General features: G+C 41.5%; 1 protein-coding gene across 1 annotated transcript in view; it reads right to left on the bottom strand.

The window, feature by feature from the left end:
- The window catches only part of ADAM10 (ADAM metallopeptidase domain 10), a 113,607-nt gene that overhangs the window by 40,735 nt on the left and 60,633 nt on the right, over positions 1–12,239 (bottom strand). The window contains exons 3-4 of the mRNA XM_065411553.1: positions 10,761–10,879; positions 7,846–8,004 (exon numbers count right to left, since the gene is read on the bottom strand). Coding sequence (XP_065267625.1) covers positions 7,846–8,004; positions 10,761–10,879 — 278 coding nt within the window. The remainder of the gene's footprint in view (positions 1–7,845; positions 8,005–10,760; positions 10,880–12,239) is intronic.

Raw genomic sequence — 12,239 nt, 5'->3', positions numbered from 1 at the left:
AAAACTTTCAAAGTTAAGCTATTTGATTTGTGGCCCAGTCCCTAAATATAAAGATGACTGTAAACTGTCTTGTTTGCAAGACGAATGACAACACTAGTCGTAAGTTCTCCAACTTATTTTTTACTTTTACTGATAAATGAATAAAGAACAGGAGTACTTGTGGCACCTTAGAGACTAACATTTATTTCAGCATAAGCTTTTGTGGGCTACAGCTCACTTCTTCTTCTCCTGTTCTTTTTGCGGATACAGACTAACATGGCTGCTACTTTGTAACCTGATAAATGAATGTTCAGTGGCTGGCTGTTGCCAGGGTCTTTTAAGCTATTTTTTACCGGATTTTGGTAACTTTCTGTAAACTAGTGACAATGTCATCACAAGACCTTTTTTACCTCAATTAGGCACGTCAGCTTCCTCATAAGTGCTCTTATGTTCTGTATTTTTTATATTTTTAGAGAGGAGGGGCTGAGACTTAAGCTGTGGCTTGCAATAAACCAAATATTTTTTAAATTGCTGACTTTAGCATTAATTTTTGAAAAAATCCTGGTTGTTTAGGATGATTTTATTGGACTAAGTTGCCTGGCTCCAAGATAAACCTCAGACTTGAATTTATAGTGACCTAAAGGGTGACGACCAATAGAAAGTGATGACCAACAGTACATATGTACCAGCAGATTTCACATACACAATCACCACACAATCTTATTGCCACTCTGCAGGGGTGGCAATAGGAACCCCTTCCTTAACAAAAAGCCACTCATTGGCCACCACAAATCCAAATCAGGACTCTTGTTCATACAGTCCAACAGGACCTTCAATGTGGCCTGTTCAGCAGCACGGATAATGAAAATAGTGTTTGGTAGGATCTGTCAACAACGACCTGCCTTTCCAGGAAACAAGATCGCAGTTTAAGAAGCTAAGAATGTGCTAAGGGATTTCCTAAAGTCTCTTTCCTGCAGTTTATGCAAATAGTTCTCACTTGCAAAAGAATGATACAAGATGTTGATATCTCAAATGGACTTACAAGTTTGTGGTTTGTTTTTTCTTATAACCGTAGCATTCTTTTCAGAGATATGTAGAGACCCCTTAAATGAGTATTTTTCTAGGGTTTCTCATATCTGAATATGGGGTTTTGAAGTCCCATGTTCCAAAAAGCTTTAGGGGACAAGAGGTCCTTTGTGCAGTAGCAACCTTAAAGAGGTTTAAAGTGACATCAAAATACAACAGACATACCTAAGCCATATTATCAGTGTATCGAGACACTAACTAGCTAATGGTGCCTACCATCTCTACCAAGGGGAGCTGGCTTGAGATTCCGGTACAACTGACATCACATTTGCAGTCAGGAATTTTTCAAGCTGTCTTTATTATAGCAAATGCTACTCAAAATGAAGATCCTTCCCATGATGGCAACTTTTTAGAGAAAATTTACTGAGATGAGACTAGAACTTTTCTAGGACCTTTTTCTGCTGGCTGTTAATTGTTCAATTGGAATATTGACACCAAACGAGTTTGGATTAATTAGTATCCCTTTAATAGATATATGTACATTCCAAAAACAAAAAATTATTAGAATGTGTGGCTATGCTAGTATTCAGAGTAATATAGCCTCAAACAGAACTCATATCCACTTTAAAAAAAATCAGTGGCACTACACTTCTGCTATGCAAGGAGCGGGGCAGCAAGGACTGCTCATTCATTTCAGTGCGGGCATTACTCTGATCTTGGGGGATGAGGAGGAGGTGCCAGAACAACCTGTGATGGTGAGTGCTAAAGCAGTGATGCTTCCTTGAATCACAATGGCTTAGGCAGCGCTTCTCTGATGCTTTTAAACTCCTGTGTGAAGCATAGCTCCATTCTGGTTCTCCAGTTGTCCTGAAGTAGCCCTTGATCCTAGCTCCAGCGTTTGCAGAGCTGACCAGCAGAGGAGCATGTGCCTTCACCAAAAGGCAAGTTCAGTCACCTCTTCCAGACCACAACTTTCCAGTAAAGCCAAGAAGGGCATCTGGACCTCTCCACTGAACCTGCACTGGATGTAACTAGGATGAACTTCTGGGCAAAGAGTTGAACAATTGTAAAACTATTTTTCCTATTCTCCTACAAGTGTTAGATCAGGGGTCGGCAACCTACGGCACGTGAGCCAATTTTGAGTGGCACGCAGCTCCCTGCCGCGGTCCCGGCCCCCAGCCCCACTCAGCCCCCCCGCCCACCGCTCTCCTCTGCGGGGGCAGGAGGCAGAAGCTTGGTTCTGCAGCAGCCAAGCTTCCCTCCTCCCCCGCTTCTTCCCCCAGCAAGGTGCTTTCCTGCCCCTCCTCCTCTCCGTCCCTGCGCCAATCAGCTGATGGCCCTAGCGAGGGGGAGGGGGAAGAGCGGCAGCATGCACACAGCTCCGTAGAGGAGGCAGAGAGAAGTAGGGACGGAGCCTGGGGGAAGGGGGTGGAACAGGGCATATCCCTTCCAGCCCCCTGCATGAGCCTCTCAGGGCAGGGAGCACCCCCACCAGCCAAGCACCCCAGCCTTCTGCCCTGCATCCCCCACACACTCCAGCCCTCTGCCCTGAACCCCCCCCCACATACTCAGTCTTCTGCCCTACACCCCCATACCCCCAGCCCTCTGCCCTGACCCTTGAACCCCCCCACACCCCTCAGCCCTCTGCCCTGCACCCCCAGCCCTCTGCCCTGAACCCCCCACACCCCAACACACACCCCAGCCCTCTGCCCTGACCCTTGACAGCCCCCCCCACAGCCTTCTGCCCTACACCCCCCACACACCCCAGCCCTGACCCCTGAACCCCCACACACACCCCAGCCTTCTGCCCTGACCCCTGAAACCCCCCCCCCCCCCCAGGTCTGGGGTCCCAGCCATAGGCCCTGCTCAGCCCGCTGCCGGCCTAGGTGAACAGAACCCCAGGCTGGCAGCGAGCTGAGCAGGCTGGTGGCGTAAGATCAGCATTTTAATTTAATTTTAAATGACGCTTCTTAAACATTTTGAAAACCTTGTTTACTTTACATACTATAGTTTAGTTATATAATATAGACTTATAGAAAGAGACCTTCTAAAAACGTTAAAATGTATTACCGGCACGCGAAACCTTAAATTAGAGTGAATAAATGAAGACTCGGCACACCACTTCTGAAAGGTTGCCTACCCCTGTGTTAGATATTTGAAACAGAGGCCACACTAGGGAACTTTTTACATATCCTTACATATAATCCCTTTAAAATCCCTACTCTCCTCAATATTTAGTGAGGGCCATAACACTTTACATGTAACTAGCAGGTAGAACAGCTATGAAGTGTTCATGACATTAGTAACCAGGGATGTTTTAAGTGAGAAATCTATTTTTACTCTGTCAGAATACCAAGTGTAATATCAGTCTGGAGAGCAAGAAACCAGGTCACCTCCCCCCTTCCCCCATTTGTTAGTAAACAGTGCTATCAACTAAGCAATGTATGGTTAAATAATTAAAAGTACACTGGATTTAGACACATGGTTCCTCACAAAGTGATTTAAGAAAAACTTTTAACAATTTTAAAACTTCTATTTATAAGTTAAACCTATATTAAAGGAGTAGTTTTTTTTCTGAACTATCAACCACTCACACTGGGTTCCCATAACACCTTCAAAAATATTTTTATCTACAAGATGGTGACCACAAGTAGTGGGCACAGAAATGCAAGTTGTAATTAAAAACACAATTTGTAAATTTGAGTAAATTTATTCATGGTGAATAATGCTACCTTACCAAAATATGGACTCACCAGAACAGGTACAGGATTTTTTTTTTTTTTAAACGATTAAAAGTTACACAACTTCTCCAAGGCCTTGAAGAGGCCACCAAAATTTCCACTTCCTTTATGACTTACTGTAAAAGATTTATGAGCAGGCTTTCCCTTCCACAACTAACCTGAGTAAACATGCAAGTCACTTTGTATTTCATAATGTGACTCAAGAACATATTATATAGTTCACATATTTAAATAAAGAGTTCCTTTGAAAGCCTTACTGTGTAGAAGAACTGGTTTCCAAAACTAATCCATCAATGAATGCAACTAATTTGCATCATATTGGCACTGAGTTATAAAACAGTTTGACTGGGAGTGGCTCAGGAATCTGAAATCATTCATTTTGTGTTCAAAGTCATGAATAGAAGGCTGCCTTCCACTGGTCACCACATCCACTGTAACCGACAAAAGCCTTCTTATAAAGATGACAATATAATCCCCATTTACAAAAAAAACTTTTGTTTGACTACTGAATAAGACTTCATTGAGATGCTAATCATATGTTGCATTATGGTTCCTGAAAAGGCTCTAAAAGTATATCGTTTCAAAAGGTTCAAACACAGCTGACCAAAAATATTCCATCTTAAAGCAAAAAGATTCCTTCCCCTCCCCCACAACCTGCTGAAATAGCACTGAGACTTTTTTTTGTTGCTTCTCCAGTACGAGCTGCTATCTATGTCATGAGAGTTAGAAGCAGTTATAGATTATACAGCAAGAAGAACTAAGAGCCTGTTTTGTTAAACTACAATCAAACAAGATTACATATCTAAGGCCTGGTCTACACTAGGGGGGATCGATCGAAGATACACAACTTCAGCTACAAGAATAGCGTAGCTGAAGTCGACGTATCTTAGATCGAATTAAAATTACTTACTTCGCATCCTCACGGCGTAAGACAGTATGCTTTGGAAGGTGTCTCACTGAATCGTTTTGAGGGGTCTTAGTAAACATTATACATTAATTTTTAAAATATTACAATGTACAGAAGTCCTGAAGTTATCCTAAGCTGATATCAATGAAAAATCAAAGCAAAATTAAATAGATAATGATGAAGAAACTCTTTCCATTTTAACAGAAACTCAGAAGGACATTAAAACAGCAGCCTTTAGAGCAGTGGTCTCGAACCTTTTTACGCCCAAGCTCATTTTTTGAATCCAAGGGCAACCCAGAATCTACCCCGCCCCTTCCCCGAGGCCCCCATCGCTCACTTTCACCGGGCTGGGGCAGGGGGTTGGGGTTCGGGAGGGGGTGTGGGCTCTGGGCCGAGGGGTTCACAGTGTGAGAGGGGGCTCTGGGCTGAACCTGGGGCAGGGAGTTGGGGTGCAGGAGGGAGTGAGGGGGCAGGAGGGGGGATGGGGTGCTGGCTCTGGCTGGGGGATTAGGGCTGGAGCTTGGGGTGCAGGAGGGGGTATTGGGTGCTGGCTCCAGAAGGGGGCTCAGGGTGGGGCTTTGGGTATGGCTCCAGGAGGGGGCTCAGGGATCCGGGTTGGAGTGCGGCCTCCCGCTGGGCAGCAGGTGCAGCGAGGCTAAGGCAGGCTCCTTGCCTACCCCGGGCTCACACCGCCCCCAGAAGGGGCCTACGCGCCCCTGCGGCGGGGAGCATGTGGCTCCGTGCGCTGCCCCCCTCTGCAAGCACCGCCCCGGCAGCTCACCCGGCCAATGGGAGCGGGGGCGGTGCTTGCAGGCAGGAGCAGGGCCCAGAGGGAGACCCCTGCTCCGCCCCCCTCCTGCAGTGGCCGCTTCTGGGAGCTGTATGGGGCCGGGGTAGGCAGGGAGTCTGCCTTAAGTGGCAGCCACACTGCGCTGCCATCAGAGACCGCAATCGACTAGAAGATCCTCTAGGATCGACCAGTTGGCGACCATTGCTCTAAAGACAGACATTTTAAAATCAGCAGGTCAGGACAATGTGCAAACAAGAGCTGTTACAGAGCTGACTGAGGAGCTATTTTCAATAACTCTTGGAACACTGGGGAAGTTCCAGAAGACTGGAAGAAAGCTGATGTACCAATATTTTTAAAAGGTTAACAGTATGACCCTGACAGAAACAACAAGGAGTCTGGTGGCACATTAAAGACTAACAGATTTATTTGGGCATAAGCTTTCGTGGGTAAAAACCTCACTTCTTCAGATGCATCAAGTATGACCCTGGTAATTATAGGCTTATCAGCCTGACATTAATCCCTGTCAAAATAAGGAAGCAACTGACACAGGACTGTGGAAAATAGATCTTTTAAAACTATGTATTTTTGACAAGATTATAAATTTGGTTAATAAAGCAAATAGGGAGTCAGTATCTGATATCAAAACTAAGCTTGAGAGCCCATGCTACAACGCCTACGCTGTTATTTTTAATGTGCTAGTTTGAGCTCCAGCTGCAGTATAGATAGCTACAGTCTAGACAGACCCAAAATTTAATTGTGAATAGGGTACAGTCATCAAGTAGGGATGTTTCTAGTTTGGTCTCAGTGACCAGTTCCTGGCCCTAAAGCTACTTAACATTATTATTATTAATGTGCACAATCAGATGATACAAAGGCTCAGGGAGTGGTAAAGGAGACAGGTCACTGCTACAAAGCAATATGGATCACTTGGTAAGGCTGAACATATTTTATATGGCCAAATGTAAAGTTACACATTTAGATCAAAGAATATAGTCCATATTTGCAGAATGGGGGACACTATCCTGGAAAGCCATGACTGAGAAAAAGGTATGTGCATTGCGGCGGATAATCAGCTGAACACCAGCTCCCAGTGTAGCATTGTGTCCAAAAGGGCTGCCGCTAATGTGATCTTTGGATATATCAACCGGGAAATCTCAAGTAGAAGTGGGGAGCTTATATTACCTCTATTGTGTTGGTGCAACCACTATTAGAATGCTCTGTTCAGTTCTGGAGTCCACAATTCAAGAAGGATGTTGATAAATTGAAGAGGGTTCAGAAAAGAGCCATGAGAATGATTAAAGTATTAAAAAACAATGCCTTACCTTACAGCAATAGACTCAAGGAGCTCAATCTATTTAGTTTAACAAGAGAAGGATAAGGGGTGACTTGATCAGTCTATAAGTACCTATGTGGGAAGTGAAACTTTGATAATGGGCTCTTTAATGTAGAAGGACAAGAGTACAGCACGATACAAAGGCTGGAAGTTGAAGCTGGACAAATTCAGACTGGAAATAAGATGTAAATTTACAACAGGGTAATTAGCCACTGGAACAACTTACCAAAGGTCGAGGTGGATTCGCCATTTTTGGCAATTTTTAAATCAAAATTGGACAGTTTTCTATAAGATATGCTCTAGTTTGAACAAGAATTAATTCAAAATGTACAGAAGCCTGAGGGCCTGTGTTATACAGGGGGTCTGACTAGATAATTACAATGGTCCCTTCTAGCATTACAATCTATGACCTTTGTAGCTAGCCTTTTCTGCACTTTCTCATCAACTGAAAATTCCCCTCAGAACTGTGCCCCAGAATGCCAGATGCTAGCTGTTACTGCACCTTTTAAGTACCAGTCTGAAGGAGTCTGGGACCCATATGTGCAGGTAAAGCTGTTGCTTTCCACATGGCTAAATTGGGTATCTTTCTTACATAATTATATGAAGCTAGGAGCACTTTAATGTGAATTAAGATTACTCATCCCTCCTTTTGGATACCACAGAACTTCACAAGAAAGCATCATGGCCAGTATGTGACATTTTAACGAGCTCAAGGGAAGGCTTTATGTTAACTTTGCAGGAAAAATCTCCACTAGTACTCCACTCCACTAGTCTGGCAGCTAGAGGGCTAGTCCAAGAGGCCAAGTAGTGAATAAAAAAAAAAAAAAAAAAAAAAAAAAAAAAAGTTTGAAGTGGGGTAAGGTTTGTGCCTACACTAGACTCCTTTCATACCATACCTGCACATGGATCACTTCAGAACATCATGACTCGTACTGTTGTATGATAATGAGAATCTTGGAATATTTGTCTGCGTAGACCCCTCAGTTTGAAACTTACCAATGGCTTAGACAGTTTTACATTTAATCAAAACGTTTTCTCTTTGTCTACAGCACAGAGTGGGAGTACTTACTGATATCATCTTCATGATAAATGACAGAGTGAAATGGTAGGGTTCTGTCCTTAATATATCTCTCTGCTGGCTCAACGTAAAAGGTGCCACTGTGAGTCTGGATAAATCCTTCAAATCTTCCATCAATAACAGATCCATGGCTAAAGCTTCCCTGCTCGCCTATTAAACAAAGCAGCAAGTGTGTTTTGAAAAAACAACATTTACATCCATCTCAAAACATTCTTACAGTTTATATACAAAGGTGTTTCCAGGATACACTCTGAAATCAATACAGGGAAACAGTGTGTGAATTAAGCTTACTTACAAGAATACACCTGAAACATGAATTCAAAAAGGAAATTCTGAAGCACAAAGCTGTAAAACTAAAATTCCCATGACCACCTCAGATATATTTTTATTCACATGCAAAACAGTTAGTTAACATACAGATAAAGTAACAGGTACTCAGCACTACCCTGTACTCATGATTTTCCAGAATATGAGCCTAATTCCCAAAATTCCAACATTGGCAAACCAAGAAATGCAGAATTAGGGTCCTCTTACATGTACCTCAAAAGGTTAATGTTACAAGAACAAAACAAGTGTTAAAAAGCAAAACACTGAAAAGTGTTAAAGCAATACTTTCCCACAAAACTAAGTGATCCCCCACAAGGATCACTACAGGAACTGGGATTACCACAGTATCATAACCCCCTTTCTCTAACCAAGCCCTGTACAGCTCCAAATCAGCACTCCTATTCAGACTGTTCAATGGACCTTCACTGTATTCTGTAAAGCATCAGTGACCTAAATACTTGCTATTGGTTGGAAGAGGCTAAGGGATGACGAAGACTCCCCTGTTCAGACATCAAGGAGAAAAAGAAAAAAAAGATACGCTCATATGGAAAAATCATTTCAACTTTGCATTTGCTCATTTGCCAATGTTTAAATTGGGGAAGTTAATCTTATGTTCTGGAATAGAATGAGGCACAAGGCAATGCAGGAGCATGTATATCCTACAAATATCTTTTTCCACGTGAACTTCCCGTTTTCAAAAAATTATATAGGGCATGATTGAGGGGCAATTATGGGACCAAAGGGGTGCTGTAGGGAGACTTTGCTAGCACTTCTCACATGTCCACAATTAGCAGCTGGAGAAACCAGCAGGACTGGTGAGTAGAGTTTCAGTCTGGCTATCCCTTTAAGACCCAGCAGATCATTTGCATTGAGAATGGCTCTGATTCCGGACACAAGATGAACCCAGAGGAATCTGTATGTGGACTCCACATGCTTAAAATTCATCACAAGAGTCAGATGAGGAGAGGATCTGAACTCATGGTCACTGGGACTGCAGATGAGCACCAGCCTCCCCAAGCAACCAGCTGAGTTGAGGTGAGTGGATCAATTGCCAGAGCCTCATTCACTAAGCATTTCCTTGAAGAGCTCAAGCTGATCTTTAGCCTTAAGATGAGCCTCCTCTTAGTTTCCCTGACCTTACACCCCACCCCTACCAACTCTGAGAACTACGTACCTGTCAATGGTATAAGATTTGCCTGCTTATTCTCAGCTCCCCACCCTAGCTTCACTGTGTACCTGATTTTAGAGCACTTAGCAAATTAAAAGTTGGTCATTTGTGGGAGGGGCTCTCTCATGAACCCTTTAGCCAAATAACCCCAGATTTCCACTACATAGCTTACCCCAGATTCCAACAGGGCATAGCTGTCTTGAAGACAATCTGGCTATACACAAGCATTCAAGCACTTTGAAATGTAAAAGCACAACATTTTGTAGGGGCTGTATCCCAAGAAAAACATGACAAAAATTACTGCAAATTTACCGCCACCCCGAAATTTGAGCCCAGAACACACTTAAGGAAACTAACTATGTATCCCTACATGTCTTCCAACATTTTATTTTGGTGCAAGGAGGGGTGCAAGATGGGGCAAGATACCATAAATACATCACTTTGTAGATGGTGCTCTCTTATGGAGATACACAAGAGATTTTGGTTCCCATCAACAATGTATGAACCACCAGTAGTGGAAAGCACTCTTCCCCACCCCCCAGAGTTTACATCTCCAATTATATATATATTCTGGAATGCATGCATTTACAGTCAATGACCGAGTTATTGATTCTACGCTGATGAAGACTCTCTAGATTCCCTTCACCATTCATTCAATATGAGCTTAAAGTTTTATAGTTCAAGGTATGTGAACTCTTAAATGGAAGTAAATTTGAATAGGCATCAAATTCAATATTTCATACTCGATCACCTGTAGCCATTTCATAATCCTTGTAGAAACTTAACGGAAAATTTCAAGTTTTTCCAGCAAGCATTACGGGGAAGGTCAGGACTAGCTTCCACATTCAGCTTGTTCCAAGGGCTAAGCACCAGATTACATACAATTTTTACAGGGGCCTTCTTTTGGGATATGGGTGTCTAAGTTCACCACATTGCTTGTCAGAATCCCTCAGGTACCATGTTGCCTGATATTGTAGTTGGGCCACTCAGTAGTATAACTGAATAGGGGATGGTCAAATCAACTGTTCAGCCATCTGGTTTAGTTCATCTTTAAGTGAAAATACACAGACTGAAGTCACCATCTGTTTGAAAGGAAGGAGGGAAGAAAGGAAGGAAAGACTATGTTCAGAAGTGCAGTACCCACATTCTTGAGAAGGTGCTTAAAATGAAGGACATTCAGACTCTGAATGACTTCAAATAAGTTATGAAAGTATTTTGCAGTAAGTCCACCAAAACTAAGTTAGGAAAAGATAAATCAACTGTCCATGCATCATATTTTAGTATTTTTTCAATTAAGGAAATTTTAAAATAATATCTGAGCAATTTGATCAAGTATTTTCCACTTCATAAGTCAAAACAACATTAAAATCATTGCACTTTTTAATCAATGTGAAATTGTTGTTGTACTTACCATATATGTGTCCAGTATAAATATGGGAGGTATCATAATCAACTACTTTATTTGCTATTTCTACTTTGAAGTCATCACTAAAGAGGGACGTATCTCTCTTCATTCGAAGGTTGAAGTGTCTATAAAGTAAACAAAAGATAGTAAACTGAAATATAATTTCAATTACACAAACACTGCTGAATACAGACTGTGTTAAAATGTAGGTAGTAAAAGCCACCTTGCAAATCCTTTAAAAATATGGAAACAATATTCCTTACATAGAGCATGAGACAGATAAATGTATTACAAGAATGATTTCAGTTCAGTACATAATGGTATTCAGACGTTTCTGATGTAACTATACTAACAAAATAATTTGAGAGAAATCATGGCCACTCTTAAAGTTCACAAACCTAATCTTACCTGCTCCAGCCTTAACTATGGATTTTGTTCCCACTCCTCCATAAAATGCAGAGCCATCTTTTCTTTGATAAAGCATTATAAACTATTCAAGTTAGTAATCTCTTCATTTTCAATTTATTTTACTTGCAATTTCCAGCACAGAGACTTAAAGTATAGGTATACTGTTGGATTAATTTGATATGAAATTCAAAAGTAAGATGGTCACCAACACTTGTAATAAGTCCACAAATATGTGTAAGGATTACTACATGTAACTATAACAGTTCAACTATATCTAAATTGAACAGATTTACTTATATTTAACACTCCGACTACATTTAATTCCACTAGAAATATAAATGATCTCTTTGGAAATCAGGAGCACAAGTTTACGTTTCAACCTCTAATATTTAAGTGGAAGAAAAAGTTATCAAGACATAAAACATCAACTTTGTTGATTTTTTTTTTAAAAACATGACAATTTTTTTACAAGTGCTGCAATAACTAATACACCACTAGTGATCCACAGCTATTAGGCCCAAAATTAATTTTCACTCCAACGCTATTATTTGTATTACAGTATGACAAGTGCCACATTAATAAAGTATTTTTTAAAAATCAACAACTGCATAGTCCAATTGAACATAATAATAATTACCTTTACCTGGCAACTTATTTTAGTCATCTAAATTAATCAGGACTGCAACATTTAAACTTCATGTTTTGCATATAGAATCACCCTACCAACACTAGAAAGCTCTTAAAATAAAAAAATCAACCTGGGTTTTGTTTAATGAAGTTTGCAATATCAGTTTCATTTAGGTCTTTCTATTGTATGACTCTTCCTCATTACAGAAATGCCTTACTTTACATTCAAACAATGAGATGGACACAAGTGCTGCTGCCACTCCTAAACACCAAGAGAGTGGATGCACATGAAGCCAGACATCTAAAGGCTTGTCTACAGGGACACACGGAAGTTAAGGCAAATCAATTAAAGATCCGTATAGACTTTGCACCTTCAGGTGATCTGTCTTAATCTTCCTGAATGTTCCCAGGTACACATCCCCTGCGAGGTGGTCAAGCTTTGGGCTTTTG

Source organism: Emys orbicularis, chromosome 10 (assembly GCF_028017835.1).
Source record: "Emys orbicularis isolate rEmyOrb1 chromosome 10, rEmyOrb1.hap1, whole genome shotgun sequence".
In the NCBI taxonomy this organism is placed as follows: Eukaryota; Metazoa; Chordata; order Testudines; family Emydidae; genus Emys; species Emys orbicularis.
The sequence above is the reverse complement of the archived record's forward strand: the minus strand, read 5'-3'. Positions and strand labels throughout refer to the sequence as shown.